Source organism: Anoplolepis gracilipes, chromosome 5, assembly GCF_047496725.1.
Source record: "Anoplolepis gracilipes chromosome 5, ASM4749672v1, whole genome shotgun sequence".
Taxonomy (NCBI): domain Eukaryota; kingdom Metazoa; phylum Arthropoda; class Insecta; order Hymenoptera; family Formicidae; genus Anoplolepis; species Anoplolepis gracilipes.
This window is the reverse complement of record NC_132974.1, coordinates 5340183-5357589: the sequence shown is the minus strand read 5'-3', so window position 1 is coordinate 5357589 and position 17407 is coordinate 5340183. Positions and strand designations below refer to the sequence as shown.

General features: G+C 32.2%; 1 protein-coding gene across 1 annotated transcript; it reads right to left on the bottom strand.

Annotated features, from left to right (window-relative positions):
* Positions 1–410: 410 nt before the first annotated feature.
* Slf (C-type lectin domain-containing protein slf) lies at positions 411–14449 on the bottom strand. Its single transcript, XM_072892520.1, has 4 exons — positions 14377–14449; positions 12970–13105; positions 3518–3697; positions 411–1890 (listed from the first exon to the last, which is right to left on the bottom strand). Exons 2-4 carry the CDS (start codon positions 13103–13105, stop codon positions 1508–1510), a joined length of 699 nt encoding a protein of 232 aa, XP_072748621.1. The 5' UTR covers positions 14377–14449; the 3' UTR covers positions 411–1507.
* Positions 14450–17407: the final 2958 nt, after the last annotated feature.

Genomic DNA, 17407 nt, shown 5'->3' with positions numbered 1-17407 from the left:
AATTATTTAATAATATGGAAGAGAAACAAGATACGTTATTATTTAGTAAACTTTTTTAAACAAACGACAGATATGCATAATGTAGATATTTATTTTTCCTTTTTTTACAAATGTGAAATTAAGTTTATTAAAAATATTGTTAATTTTTTATAAAATATTGCAAAATATCAAAATCATTATAACTCAATCAAAATTGCAAAGCACATAAATAGGAGAAAATGTAAATATGTGCATTATTATGCGTTAGCCCAAAAATAAATTTATTATAAAACAAACTTTTTCACAAAAATAGTTAATTTTGATCAATATCATTTAAAAGGTAATTTATGTTATTATATATATATATATATATATATTTATATGTTTGTAGGAAAAAAAGTAAATTGGATATAAAACATAAGATACATAAATTATATAAGATTAAATTTATTTCATAAAGTCATAAACGTACAGGGATTGCCAGCCAAATATCTATCAATAAATACATGTACACAATTAATTACTCTCTTCAGCGGATACTGTGATTACAAATCAAACAAAGTACAAAATATTGCTGAGTTTTTTCGATACGATGATTGCAGAAAGAGCGCAGCGACGAGACACGTTATACCTCGATGGAAATCGAGTTAAAATCTTATTTTTATATTAAACTTTTGTATACAATACAATTGCAGTAGATAAATTTAATTTTACTAAATGTAATTCATTTCACACTAATGTTGCAACACCGAATAATATTGTACAATGACGTATAACTTGTCATAAATTATTCACACAATGTATGTACGTGTTCTAGAAAAATATACTCTTTCGTCTTTTTCATTCGAGAAACTTTAACATTGCGTATCCAAAAATCTATATTCTTATTTTGATTACTAGAATCAGATATAAAATAAATTATTAATTTCTCATCTAAAAGCGCATGTGATACACACAAATTACTCTTCTTTCTTAGTTTTATTTTTCACAAACTATTATGAAATTTTCCGATGATGACATCATTCAAAAAATTAGTTATCATATGAAAAAATTTTGTACAGGAAGAAGAGACTATATAGATACAAGTTAATAATCATGCAAATTCGCACAAAAAAATCGACAGCAATAAATAATAAAAAGTTATATAAAGATCCAAAAGAGAGAATAAATTACAAAATTACAAATCTAGCAAGCTCGATTAATTGAATGATACTTCGAACGTATCATAAAAATTATATACAGAAATATATTTATACTGTAAAATATAATCATATAAAAGTTGTAGAGAATTCGCGTATTGTAAATTCTAATTCCATTATAATTATGAAGGAATTATACAAATCTTGCTTATAAAGTATCCTCTGCGATTATTCAAGAATCAAAAATCGCCACGTAGAAATTTTGTGTCCCTATTTGGCACGTGTCTCGTCGCTCCCTCCTTGCTACGGGAAGTAGAGAAAGGAGAGTGAGTACGTGACGCTGATGGACGATCATGATCACCGTAGGTGTCAGACTGACCGCATTCGCTTTAGAGGCGGATACCGCGGTTGGTGCTGGCCACGTAGTTGAGAAGCTCCTCGGAATCCTCGCAGACGAACGGCTTTTCATGGTAACACGCGACGTCGTGCCAGGCGATGCCGTCATTATACACGTTGTTCAGGACGGCCAGGCAGGACTCGGTGGTGCCGTTGATGTCATACTCAGCATTGTCCGGTTGCCTGACCTTCTTGTGGCCGGTCTGCGACCATGGGTTGAAAGTCCAGCCTATCGGTGTCTGGTTGGTGGGTGACATTTTCTCGCGATTCGCCGACCAGAACCAACCGTACAAGGACTTGGGCTCGAGGTCACGTCGATTCTCGCAGCCTTTGAAGTCACAGAGACGTCCGGATGTCCAAATGTATGGAACATCGTCTGAAAATAAAATAGAATTCGTATGAAAAATTGAGAAGAGATTGATATTTGTTTCGGTCGTAGATCTAACAGGTATTAAAGTAAAAGTTTCATTTTTTTTAGGAGATTACCCGAAAAAGTTTACAAAGTCAAAATTAATTTTAAGTGATACCGAGCGCAATTACTATTAAATTTAAGAAATGGCTATCTTTTGCTATTAAGTATAAAATTGAAATTGAAATTTTATTTTCTTTTGTTAATAGGTAAGAGCCAAGACTGATGAATATTTTATTCCGAGAAAGGAGAGAAGTATTTTAGCATTATTAGAGACGTTGACTTATTGCAAATTCTGATTAAGTGAAAGCGCAATGATTTTATATTGGAATTATCGTCTAGATTATAATTCACTGCACAGATAATGACTGCCGATATAAAAGATTTTCAAAACATGTCATTAATTCAGAAGGCGGGTCTTGTGGCAAGTTTTCGAGTGAAATTAATTTATCGTCAGTATCATTTTACTTTTGCCGGACTGCAAAAGGATTCATGCACCGCGTGATTCTGTTATATAAAAGATGAGGCTCTCTAGCCTCAACCCACTTCAAGAGACCCCGCATTACCTTGAAAACTGTCGTATTATACTCATCGACTCGCCTCCATCGTGATAAATATCGCTCGTGACGAACAGGTATCATCGCGCGATTGTATGATAATTGTGATTAAAGCGGCAGCTTAATCCAACAGACACATTCTCACAATTTGTATTAATTCATGGTTGATCAATTTCCGTATAGTCGTGATTGACGATGCAATTTTATTTTTCTAGAGCCTTGATTAATTTATTCTTCGATTGAATATCTCGATTTTAAATGTCAAATTTAAAATAGCGGATTCGAATGTTTGTTATGAAATTATTTTTTTTAATCAAATTCAGATTATAACAAAAATAAATATTAGTAGATAATAGAAAACAAGAAGAAAACTGCGCACGAATAAGAAATGAGTAAAATTAGGTAAATTCTAGACCCTTCAGTTAATTGCAGTTTTACTCCTCGAGTGCACTTAAGCGCATCGCGGTGCAGCCGAAAGGTCGTAATGAAGAGGAAGAAAAGATAAAGGAGAAGAAAGAGGTCTTGCGGGGAGCGCATCGTCGTTAATCATTCGAATCCACAACGAAGTGATGTTCCACGTCGGGCCGCTCGTTTCGAAATATTGCCGAATGATTATCTCTCTTTGGATGAAAGTTGCTGCGGTAAACCGCTAGTGTCGATATCTACAACCTGCTACCGTCGTCGTCATTACGGCTATATACCGTCTGGAAACTTTCTATTGCAAATGTATATAAAAGGCCATTGTGTCACAAAAATAAATCAATTCGTCTGCTTATAGTTCTTCTCGATCTATTCTAAAATAAACTCGATAATTCGTGACTTTGCGATTTGCGATAGTCATGTTGATACATCGCACGTGTGTGTGTTGTGCATACTTCTTTACTTATTCAAAACAAAAATAAAGTGTCTCCTTCGCATTGATCTCTTCGCATTGAATTTACAATTGGAACAATAAGAATGATTCATAGTAGACTGACATGTATGTATTAGGCATATTTCATCAGAGAGTTAAAGTATCGTGTAATAAAGTTACTTACTCTGTTGAATAAGTTTGAAGATCATGTTGTTCTCTTCTTGGGTTTCTATCGAGACGAGATCCATACAATACTCCCTGCAAATATTCCTACCGTCTAACCAGTCTCCTCTTTGATTTGCGTGGGCTGGCACGTGTCCGCTGAAGAAATAATTGTGCCCTCGGAAATTGAATTGCTTCGGTCCTGTAAAACATTTTACAATGATTTCCTATTCTACGAGAAAAATAGCAAAAATATTTTTAAACATACGTTACACCTTTTGACAGAAATTCGAAAGTTTGACAAGAAAATAATTGAAAAGGTGCTGTATTTTTATGTATGTACATTGCACCGCGTGTTTATAAATATGATATTAGTTTGTTTATTATTATCGCATCATTTACAGAAATGTTACTGGTTGTTTGCAGAAAAAATGGACGATTATATATCAAGCATCGCAGTTGCATTTTTTTTCTATTAACAGATACTCGATTTGCGACTTGTGGTTAATAGTTCAGAGGTCAAACCGCTGTTGTGCGATGAAGTAATCTGTACATCTAGCTTCTCGCGAATAATAATAGTATCTGGCTAAAGTTGACTATTTCCACTCGGGAGCGAGTCACAGCAAAAGTTATTTCTATCTATTTAAAATTCTTCAATAAGGTTCTTATAAAAAAAAAAAAAAAACAATGTATTTTTGTTAATGCTTTGTCAATTGTCAAAACTATATCGTACTTAAATAGTCTTTTATCAAATATTATCGGACGTAAACATACGTCGTCTTGATCAAACTTGCTAAAGCTAAAACACGCTCGTATATGTTGTGGCAGTTTGTGAACAGTGAATCTGTAATCAGCGGCAACACGGTGGCAGCGCGTCATTATCGTTTGCTTTAAATGTCAACGATCTCTTATGCTTTTTCCCAGTATTTATACAAGTATGTCTCTTCCCATCCACGATTTACACCGTGTGTCTCATCATGAGCGCCTAACGGCGCATTACGAAACTTGCACATATTATCGCATTATAAGAAAGATATATATGTATATATAAAAGGCTGTATATATAGATATATTTAATTTTGTCTTTCTATCTCTCTTGCTTTCTTGCTATGACATAACGTTTTATATGTTCCGTCGCGTGCGCGATCTCTTCGCCATGATTTTTCATCTCTTTCGTTTTCTTTTTCTCAGTCTTTCCTCAAGTCGACTTGTCGAGTCGTTTCTATGTTCGTCGTGACATTCGTAACCCACATTTCGCTGTTATTACTGCACCGACATCGCGCGATTTTACGTGGTTTTAAATATGCTAGAAATCATTTTCTGTATATCTATTCAAATATAATCTCTAACAGTCTTTTCATATATATATATTAAAAATAGTAGAGATTTAAATGGAATTTTTAAAAATTTAAAGAGATACTGTCAATGTTAACCTACAGCTTGCATTGTAAAAAGAACGCTACAATGAGAAAGAATAACAGGTTACAATTATTTATTTTCTATTAAGATCTTTCAATTTTATATATTGACAACGCAAAAATTACGACTTTATTCTATTTTTTAAGAAACTTATTATTAATAAAAATAACTCTAGAATTGGCTGATATATGGATAGAATATTTTTAACAAATATTATGTTTATTTGATTGATATAAATAGTTGAGCTAGCTATTTGTGAAATCAGATAAATCGATCTTATTACGAAATTCAAAGTTTACAAAATATTTTAAAACATATTATATATGGATATACGATAATACGCAATAATATTTTTTTCTATATAGTTCGAAGAATCAAAAACTATATGCTAAGTATGTAAATATAAATATTAATGTTAACTAAAATGATCAGATTTATGCGATATTTTTGGTAACTTGTTGGCAATGACTCTATGTTGATGAAAATTTATTACATGACGTTTTATGTACGTTACGTAAGAAATAGCCATCAAATTTAAATAAAACAAGAAATAGTCAAGTCGATCTTCGGGTGTCTACGCCCTTTATGTTTTAGTGTTTACACGTCCTTGCTCACGTACGTTCTTAGTCAATTAATGATTTCGTCTGATATTCACCAAGGATTGAACACGATAATGTCAAAGGTCGAAAACGCCAATGGCAATTTTACAAACGGTATTTTTCATACATTTCTTACAACGTTGTAATTTAACAAATGATCATCTCTGCATTCGCAGCCTCGCTTAAATCCGTAAACGGAATAATAACTCGGCAGAAAAAAAAGACACGAGCTATGCTCGTCTCGTTTGGTATATCACGAGAAACAGTTAATTTCATATATGCATGAGCTGTACTGATTATAGAGGAACTTTAAACAATCTTTTGCGACTGATATTTATTTGTCAACTTTAAATTACTTATTGTAACTCTTGGCCGAATATTAAGTGGAGAGAGGATTTAAATAAAAAAAAAAAAAAAAAAAAAAAAAAATGTTTTGCCGAAAAGAGCAGCAGTGTGAATTTTAATTGAAATACCTTTGAAAAAGATTTCTTTGCAGATGAGTCGCGTCAGCCATCCATCTGTGTGGTTAATTCGAGGTTCGTGTTTAATTCGAGATTCCGCTGTAGAAAGGCAAAGTGCGATTGTGTTGCGCTTGTCGAGGAAGAAGAACGACTGTCTGTCAGGGTTTACGACATAGGACAAAGTCGTGATTCCCGCGTTGTCAGAATAAATTTAACGAATAACTTATAATAGAAAATCAAGAATTCTATCCCGGTTGTTTATCACGCATTCTGCTGTTTGTGGCGTTCGATACGTATGACTTAAATGGCGTTTCGTAATATAAATGCTCTTATTATTGATTCTCTTATATTGTTTTAAAGCTGTCTAGAATTTACGTATGAATATTGCATAAATATATTATTTTAAAGCTGTCCAGAGTTTGTGTGTGAATATTGCATAAATATATAATAGTCACATTTCTGTGAATGTAAAAATTTAATGTATATAAAATAACATGTATTAACAGAATGAAGAATTATTAATTCTTTTCTTTAATATATATGTACACATCCAGTAGCACATTCTACTGTAATACACGGTTAAATATAAATGACCATCGACGTCAATAATAATTTTTTAAGAAAATTGACGACGAGAAAGTGATCTTAGCTAGTTCGCGAATATTAAAAGCTCTATTAAATAGCCATTAAATATAACGAGAAGCCGCGTCACGTTTGATTAATGGATAGATTGTAAAGACTCTCGCAGGAATAATATCCGGCGTCGAAGTAATATATTTATAAATAACACAAAAAAAGTACAGCGTATAAATAAATTTATCACTGTGTTGCACAGCCGTCGTACTTTGTTAGAAAATAATTTATGCTTTCATTGATCCAAGTCACGGAAAGTGATTTCAATAGAGTTATATGTAGTATGTATCAAATGTAGAGATGAGTTAACCGTAGTTACATGAAACTGACACCGTGATTGCATCGAACGGGAATCTATATGTAAATATTGTAAATGTAAAACATTATACAGTGGCACTACAGCTGTCATCGCATGGCTATTCTCGTCTAGATCGATCAATATTGAGATTTGTGTTATATAACAATGCGATGTATTATATGATTGCATAGCTGTCCAGTGTCATCGATGTGATAAAATATAGATCAATGTGCTAGAAAGCGACGTAAATATTTTACTATATAAAGAAATAATTAAAGAAGAAGAAATATAATAATTGTAAAATATATTTTTGCAAAAAAAAAATAGTTTTATATATTATAAAAAATAAAATCAGAACGAAATAAATGCAAGTAAAATAATATATTAATCTATTAGCAATTATAAATATATAATATGTAAACACGTAAATTAAATGAGAATAAGAAATACTTCGCAATAAATTTTCTTTTTGCATACAATCATAGAAATTATAGATTAAGATTCGCACAACTGTTAACGTGCTGCGTATTGTGCAAATGCAAACAATATTACACATCTATTATTGAAATAACGGTACGCAGAATGTGATTCCATTCATGATTATATCATCATTATATGCAGCGGATTTGTTTTTACACTCGCACGCAATGACGGCGACGCATCCGCGTGCATAGAACAAAAAAAAAACATTTGCCTTCTGTCGGATAATCGTAATTTATGGTCGTTATATCACCGTTCATTAAACATTTATGCCCTTCGCGCGTCTCACGCGTTTGTGTCAAGGAACTTGCGACGATAATCACTTGAAACATGTACAAGCGGTACTGTTGTTCACTGAGAATCATAAAGCATAATGTGAATAAAATGATCAGAGTCTCGAATATTACATATATCTATAAATTTGTAATAATAGATAATCGAAAAATAAATATTAATAATATATTCTCTTTGAAAGAGTTTTGTTATTAAAATTTCAGTCAGAGTTTTAGTGTCTCGACAAATCATTTTCTACGACGGAATGTACAATATTGTTCTTGGATGCACACTTTATCTACTTGAGACGGAGAGAAAGTGGATTTCGTTAGTAATGCGACAGTGCGCCATCGATGTGTTTCGACAGCACGATTCACTTCCGGCGTCATCATTGTGGAACTAATCTTGAGGGACAAATCGACTACTTCGAGGAAAATATCGAGGTCTAACTTACGACGTTATTTTTCAATGATGGAAAATCTTTAGATGAGCATGTCACATAATTACTGATATAACGAGTGTGCATATTAAAGAGTAAGATTCTCTTGTAATACGGATGTTGCTGTAATCGCAACTGATCTCTACTAATTGTCACGCAAGCGGATGTCAATCGTAATCATACGTTATTCCGTGTGTGAATTCGAATCGCGAGATTCGCATACTCTCAAAAATGATGTATCATCTTTGGCGAGATGCAATGAAAAGCAAGAAAAATATTTGAAAGCAATTTCTTCGAAGGAAATAAAATTATTGCATTTTTCAGTATAATATTTTCAAACAATAAATTTTAATGTAATATTAAAATGTAAAATATATATATATATATATATATATATATATATATATATATATAGTATAATATAAAGATTGATTTTTTTAAAGTCTTTTATAAAGTACTATCGTAAAAAATTATTCGTCAATTATGCATTAAGGCATAAAGCTACAATTACTGATTTATCAAAATCATAATAATAATTAATTTATCTGTATTATTGAATTAAGAATGCAATTAAAATCTATGACTAAACAAAAATATCCCTCGCATCCACAATTCATGTTGCGTTATTGTTGATTCAATCAATATCGTTTAATATTAATCCTAATTAATCATGATTGCCTATTATATTGTAATTTAGCAAAAAAAGTAAACAATTAGTTAAGCTATTTATCAATTTAATCAACGTTAATGGAATCGTTCCAGAATTGAGTATATTCCACGTGAATTCGTCGGGAATCAATTTCTCGTTCTCGAACGGGATCAGTGGGTCGACGGTAAGTCGTGAATAAACAACGTTCGAGCATGGAGGCGAAGGAAAAGGAAACTCTCGTGGCTCTCCGCACGAGCTGCCAGGCGAAGGTGAAATTTTTTCTCTTTGCGATGGGTCAATGGGCCTCTCATATGGGAATAACGGTTTTCCTTATTATCTTCCTTTCTTTTTTTGAAGGCGACTAAACATTTATTTTAGGCGAATTTTGTGATTTTTATGAAAAAATTATCCTGATGATTATTATCTAATAATAGACTATTTTGATGCACATATGTATTTTGCATTTGTCACCAAAAATGTGCTTAATTCAAATTTGACTCTTTTGAAGCCGGAATATGATTTACAATATTTTAAAATATATTTCAAAATTAAAATCAACAAATATCAATTTATTGCAATTTAAAAAAAATTTATACAATATATTTATATGAATCGTTACATTTGTTCAAAAGTATGCAGGCTAAACGATCGTTAGAAACAAAATTGTTTCGAAATTCCCTATAAAAATCCGATCTGGCGTAAAAATTGCGCGTACTCGAAACATACTTTAAAAATATTTTTTAACATAGATGTAATACGTACGCGAGTACTTTCATATGACATTATGAAAATAAGTTTTTGCAGACGAATCGTGCGGATTGTTCGTTAAACGACAACACGCCGGGCGGATAATCTCCAAAGAGCGCCATTGTCTAATTTCGCAAGCAGTTCCTGACATTTTCGTGGCGATGTAGCGCCGGCCTTCTGTAGAGTTGTCAGTCAGTCAACCTCACGCCGAGTAAGATTGCAACAGCTGATCGGTCAGCCACACTGTCATAAGGCGATTTAATGGCGATTTGTTAGCGACGGTCTTTTATTCGGCGTCAGTCGTATTACGCAATTGTGATTAACAGCGGTATAATACGTCGATTAAACTTATATGCGATTGTCCATCTTGATTTTTTTTTTCACTACGAACTTGCGAAATTATGTCGGACGTCCTTATCGCGCTTTCGATTCAATCGTGAGATCTCCTAAAGTCACTGATATAAACAAACAGTAGCGTCTTGCGCAAAGTATACAAGAGTGTTCATTTAATTAATTATCTGCCATTATATCTTAATTACATATTAATGCCTCGAGGGTTACATTTAATATATAAAACAAGAAAGACATTATATAAGCATATTGCGGTTGTTTATCATTCATCAAAGATTAATGTCATTCTTACTAACGAAAGATTAATACAGATGCCAAGCCTAATCGCCTTTCGTTGTACACTTTATAATAATTACGTCACAATATTAAATTTGATATAAGATAAATTTTTATTTCGCGCTGAACTCGACAGGAAAATTCGAAAATTGATTACCGCATCTTCGTATGTAATTACAATGTGTACGCGCGAGAGTAATATGGTAAAGCATGCGGACACTTAATCGCGTATCTTCACTGTAATAGCACCGTCTGACAACGGTTTAATAGGCCGGTGGGTATTATATAATATCCATAGGCCAATACTTGTACACATGTTACTCAACAAGCGTGTCATTATCGCTCGTCTTAAGTATAAGATATGCACGCACATTACGTATTCCATTGTATTATTAACGACTTCACGATAATTCCCGTAAGTAAGTTTACAAAAATTAATCACACACAATGTTAATCTTTCATCTTGATTGGACGAAGAGGCTTAGAAGTTTTGACACTGCAAGATTTAGACTGATATCACTGAATATATGATATGTGATACGTGCGGCAGATCAATGACGTAAGTCGTACACATATGTAACAATGAATAAAAATAAAATTATTTTTTTATAGCATTGCTTTTCGCGCGTAATTATTTTAGACGCAACGTGAAATTTTAGACATTATACTTATCATTTCTTCAGAGATATCTTTATAAATTGTGTATATATGTATCATAGTTCGCGCATAATTATATAGTTAAACGTTTTGCATTTTTTCACTGTATAGGTAACTGACATTTGTACCAGCTTTTCTACTTGCATTCCTTTACGCGTGCGTATCTGCAATGACACGCTTATTACATACTTTTTTCTCGACGCGGACACGAGGAAATCACGCTACAGCTGATTATTATTGACTTAGTCGCTAAAGCTCCATCCTGCTATCCTGCCAGCGCGATCGGGCATTCCAGGAGAGCGAGCATGCAATCATTAGGTTGTTAGGTGATTGTGGTCGTATCCGAACATCATTACATTGCACCATTGCGGCAAAGCCGATTCACTCCCACGACCTACTCGCGCCTCTCACGTTATTAAATACCGTGGAAATGCGACCATTTGGAAATTCCGTATTTTTTTCCCTCTGTCTCTCCGTTGCACTTTGACACGCGAATACGTTGCTCTACATTCTTGCGCGATTTCATTTTTCTACAAGGAATCCTTTAATCGCGAATCTATCTACTTCTGCCGTTAAAACACGTTCGTGTTATATCCTCACGTCATGTGGTGTTATACGAAGTAAACTCTCTCTACGTTATCATATATATACGAAAAGACAACAAATTGGTGAAAGTTAATCAAATCATCATGGCAATAATTTATCAGCGTCTTTTTTACTTAAAGCTAATATTATTAGATGAGGATAATTGAACTAAAATTACTATTATATTAATCTTTTTTAGAATTAATATATTTTGATGAGCTGAGATTTAAGAATTATAAATTGATGATACGACATAAATAACTCAAGATATCTCGCGAATATATTATCATTTGAATAATTTGAATCGATGTCCTTGCTATGTAGTTAATGAAGATCTTACTGAATTAATCTACCGCGTTGCAACAATGTTAAGACATCCTTTGCGAAAATTATTAGATCGTTGTCTGATTGAAAGTAATGCTAATCCAATACTTAACATCAGCTTTGCGTTACAAGTGGTCATTTCATGAACATTGACCTCAGATTTAAATCAAAGTATCATCACATTTAAGAAGATTGCCATTTAACCAAGTAGAAAGCAAGAAGATGATTCTCAGAATAATTTAGTTACAGAAATGCAGTAAATATTTGTTGCAAAAACTGAAGTGACACACTAGTCCTTTTGCAAAGAAATAATACAACTGTTATTGATATTATTTAATTATTTTATACATTATTTTATCATTTTTTTCTAAAAAATCAAAGTGTATTCTTTTATATATTTTGCAAAATATGAATATAGATATATTGTATCATAAATTAATGAAACTTCCATTTTAACAAGATTTTCGAAATCGAATTTACTCCACTTTAGTAATAAGTGCTTCGTATCGTCACTGAAGCGCGACTGACTTCTTGATCGAGTGGCGCCGAGAAAGTGTGTATCAGACAAGATAAAGAATCGGCAAGAAAGTTCGTCACGCAATGATATCGGGAATCTGTTGGCAATAACGAGTGGACGAAAACTGGTATACCCATGGCGATCAAAAGTGAATACCCGGGGCGCGTGCTTGCATAAGAGTTGAGAGAGGCTCGTCTGCTTTTAAAAGTAAGTACACTCGTACCTCGTGAAATTACGCGAAAGGGGGAGAAGCTTCTTAGTATGTATCACCATTGTAACCTCGATTCCTTTGAGATGGCACGGCAATACCGTGCCGAGACGCACAATCGCCTCTTCTGTGAGAGAATGACGATGAAAGTCCGTGCCGCTGCATTTTGTATTTTTTTTTTTTTTTTTACGAACATCTTACGCGCTGATTTAATCGAATACAGGCTCAGGTAGTCTCTAGTGAGTGAAAATCTCTCTACCGTGAAAATTCAGCGATCGACAACATTTACATACGTAAGAAAATCGTTTAAGAGTCTACGTTTGCACAGTTACAACGGTAAGATTATTATAAGATTGTTGAATAATCTTGATCACAGACTAATAACGCGATAAATTATCAAATCCTGTCAAATAATTTTTGTAAATTCATTAATTGCTCAAACATAAGTTAGAGATCTTTTGTATAAATGTAAATTATTAATACTATGTTAAGAGAGTGAAAAGGAGGCATAATACGAGTAACGTTTGATAGGACACACATATACCAAAAGGTACTTACGATTTGCGCATTTTTGCGGTATCGGAAGAGATAAGAATCTTCCAGGTCGATTATTGCGTGGTCCAGATTCATTAATCGCCGGCTCGGCGTTGACGAACACCGCGAGAAGCACCACAGCCAGCGGCACCAACATCATCTATATTATAAAATATTAAATATTAGTATTACACAATATTCAATAATATATAGAATGAGATCAGCTAATTTTGTGATATAGGATAATTTTTGTAATTTTTACAACTATAGAAATGTTAAAAATTTATTATCTGGCTTCGATTATTTAATGCATATTTCGAATAATGAAATAATGTGTTTAATAATGTAACCGTCAACTACTTTGCAAAATAAAAATTATAAAAAGAAATAGTATAATAAATAAGTAGTACAGTGAAATGAAAATATAGTAAATATGTATTATAGGTAACACGAAATCCTTACAAATGGTCAGGAAAGCATACACGGTAAATTATTTAAATATTGATTTACATATTCACAGATATTACAATTTCATTGAGTTTTATTACGATCAGTCAGTGAGAGTTTTCTACGTAATGGCGTTGACATGTACAGATACACAAGTGAGACTCATTCCGCCGACACAAACAGTTCCTTTCCATCAGGCAAAAGTTTCTCTTAGGGAGTGTCTCGTCTAATAAAGTCGCAAGACATATTTTTTGTGCATGAATACCGATATTATCCATATGTTACGTGAGCTATCAAATCGTGTTCACGTTCCTTCACGACCATTAGAAAATAACATCAAAAAGTATATTATCGATATATCATCGATTGCCTAAATTAGACTAATAAAAGCAAAATAAAAAAAAACTTCAAAAAATAGTAGTTGGTTTTTTCAAACCTAAATAAATTGTACGCTATATTATTCTTGCATGAGCTGTTGCAAATTATTAAAAACAAAAATTTAATTAACGTTATTTATAATGTAGTAATTATGTAGTTTTATGATGTAGTCTGTATATTATGATGTAATTAATTTTTTTTATTGCTTTCTCCAAATTTAAAAATGTTTTTATTATCTTATTGATATAATAGAAATGTTATATCGCGACTATCTAGTGTACAAATAAGATTTCAATTTCTGCAATTTCTCAATAAATTTTATGAGAAATCTGATAAATGCTTAGACGCATCAATTTTTAACAAGTGTGATCAAAAGTTTGAAACTAGAAAAATTAAATTTCGCTTAGTTCGATTTTCGATGCTGTGGATAGAAGAGAAAGTATACTTTACCTTTTAATTATGTATATGTGTATGTAGCAATTCTGTTGTCACAAACAATTATAAGTAAAAATTTTTTTCTATTCGCAGCATCGAAATTTGAACTCACCAAATTTATACGATAGGTTTCAATCCTTGGACTACATCATTCAAACAATCGACACTCACCTTGTATCACTTATCTCTTTAAAGTACGGATAGACGTCAAAGACGACGGTTAAAGAAACGTGGTCACTGATAGGGGATATGAAGAGACGGGCACCTTCACCGTCGATTATATAGAAATGGTCCCCACCAGACAGTAGACTCATCCCACCCTTCGCTACAAGCGAAGGACCCAGCAGAGGACGTTCTGATGAATCGAGACCTTAGTCGGATAATTAAGGGTTAGAGATCTCGCGAATCGATTTTCTCGTGATCCTGAAAAGTGTGTATTTCCACAATTAGCGCAATTGTTCGGGTTTTTTCTTTTCTCGTTGTATTATTCTCGCCGAATTCAGTTTTTAAAAGTTATTTAAAAGGACAGAAAAAAGTTAAAGATATTTTGTATTTTTATATAAATTTTATAGATATGTATTTTTCGATTGGGATTATCGTTCAACAGTTACGTCGATTGAATTCAAACCAATCGAAGCAATCGATCAATGCTCACCTATGTTTTTTATCGCGTGGTTAATGATAGGATAAGACATTGAAATTAACAGTTAATAACAGCTAATAAGTCAGAGTAAACTCTTTATTCCTATAACTATATGTATCGACGATTGTCGATACATATCGATTACGCGATCGGCAATTTATAACTAATTTCTTCGAAGCTATATATCGATAATATTTCAATTTATGAGTTTAAATTTCTTAGCAAAAATCCTTTAACGTGAAATGTCATTAAAATTAATCATATAAATTGTTTCTTAAACATTTCTATTAAACATTCCTATACTAAAAGATATAATTTCACGAAAATTTTTTTATTATCATAAGAAATTCCAATACTAGACGTTATTATGAATTTTAAGTCTATTTCTAAAATATTTTTTGTTGACTTAGGTTGGTATAGATACTTCTCGAATAATTAGTCGGATATTCTGTTGGTTTATTTCAAGGTGCTTCATCTGTTTATTAGAAGTCTGGCGTTAATCGATGTTCGGCCTAGAAAGAGTATTTTGTTCAGACATTTGTCGGAGTTTATAGTTGCTGTGAATTCAAGACGAAGTAGACGTCGCGTCGATAGCGACAGCATTCGATAGATGAAAAGACTTTCCTTTTCTTTGAGTCTTAACTCCAGTGCTATGAATAATCGGCTGCACGTATTTCTCGTTTCATATGTTAATATAAAGTCTTCTAGACATGATGAAACAAAATTCTTTTTCTTTGACGAAATAACAGCACGATAATTATTGAATTCGTTTATTGTTGATGGCATTTACAATTATGTAATGATAAATATGTAATAAACATATAAGTGCCAATAGATTAAATGCAAACTTTAGAAATTAATATATGTATAATGTTTTTAATAATATTTAGATGATATTTCTACATATTTTATGTATTTATATATTACATATATGTGTAAAAAATACTTTTATATTTCGTATAACATTTTTTTGTATCAATAAAATATAAAAAATATGTATATCTTTTTCATACTGGATACTTTAGAAGTATTAAATGGCACAAGAATCTGTTAAAAGTTTAATGCTTTACGAAGAAAAGTTAAATATCTTACAATAAATATATATAATATATTTTTTATTATTAATACGTGAAATCCAGTTATAAAATAAAATAAGAAATAATTTATTCCTTTATATCTTTATCTGAAATCTTTATTTGCTAGAATCGTGACATTACCGAATGTGAATGTCCAATCAAAGGATGTATTTTATCTAAATGTAAGAAATATAAATATTACCTTCTAAAATATTTCTTTTTTAGTAAACTACTCATTAAATAACGATATCCGCATTATGAATCACATACAATAGCCATCAACTGTGCTAAATATCTTATTAAATTATTGTTAACATTGTTTCCCGTGCGAACTCAAAAACCTGTTACTCGCTCGTGTCAAGTAATTGAAATGCACAATGGAGCAATTAACGTTCCCGGCAATTAAGACGCTGCCTCTGTTCGTTTCGCACGTCACTCAGAATATTATCTATGCGTTTTACCGCGTTTACAATCGTTTCAGGAAGAAAAAGTCACACTACCAATTTTGGTAATTCGTTGTTGTCTCACGGTAAGACAAGAATTTCAGGAGACCAAATTTCAGAAAACGTCATTTGTGAGTAAAAACGGTCGCTCCGACGACCTTGAAGATGCGCATCGTCAACTTTCACCAAGTGGTAACTGTAGACAAGTAATAGGATAGTCAATGTCATCTGTGCTGCAACTCGCGGTTAGGATCCAGCGAGCGGTTTTATTCTCGGAATTTCCACGGTCCTCGGTTGAAAAGTGGAGAAGGTTCCGGTTGTGTCAGACTGGCGAAACCTAAGTCTCTTTACGGAGGAAATTGACATAGACATGTCGCAGTAGTGATAATAATGAGTAATGATAATATTTGCGGTATCGATATTAACGATGTTAATTGTCATGCAAATAAAGTGACAAAAAAATAGTGTCATCTTTTTCATATTGATGAATTTTATACGAATTACAATTATAAGTGACTTATACATAAAACGTGAATAAATTCGTCTATTTAAGTCTAACTTCTCTCTCATTGCGATATAATTGAAAATTCTTGTAAAGACAATATTGTTGCAACAATAATAATAATGGTATATGGTGTTGCAGACTATAACAAGAACGTTGCATGATATCGCGATTAAGATTATATGAGATGAATTTATTATATAATCCAACATTTTTTTAATTCTCAGCTGAGATAAGTCTTCTTTTAACTGAAAAAGAGAGAGAGAGAGAGAGAGAGAAAAAAGAAAAAAAATAGAAAGGTAAATTTTATTGTGTAATAATATCATACATAATTAATTTTTTAATTTATTATTACACTTGAATGCATTTTCTGTGCCACAATAGGAGTGCAAATTTAATGTTAATGTTTTGATAATCATTATAATTTCTTAATATTTTTATATTTTCAAAAATTGACGTTTAGACATAATTACGTCAATAAAGAGCCAAAGATGATAACTACAAATATAATAAATATAGCAAGAAAATAATGATGATA

What these genes read in the sequence shown, in the direction of transcription:
- Slf (XM_072892520.1), bottom strand. Translation starts at nt 13,105, where the DNA reads ATGATGTTGGTGCCGCTGGCTGTGGTGCTTCTCGCGGTGTTCGTCAAC. An exon ending in ACCGCAAAAATGCGCAAATC is followed by an intron (nt 3,698 to 12,969) that starts GTAAGTACCTTT and finishes AATGTTTTACAG; the next exon opens with GACCGAAGCAATTCAATTTC. An exon ending in CTTCAAACTTATTCAACAGA is followed by an intron (nt 1,891 to 3,517) that starts GTAAGTAACTTT and finishes TTTTATTTTCAG; the next exon opens with ACGATGTTCCATACATTTGG.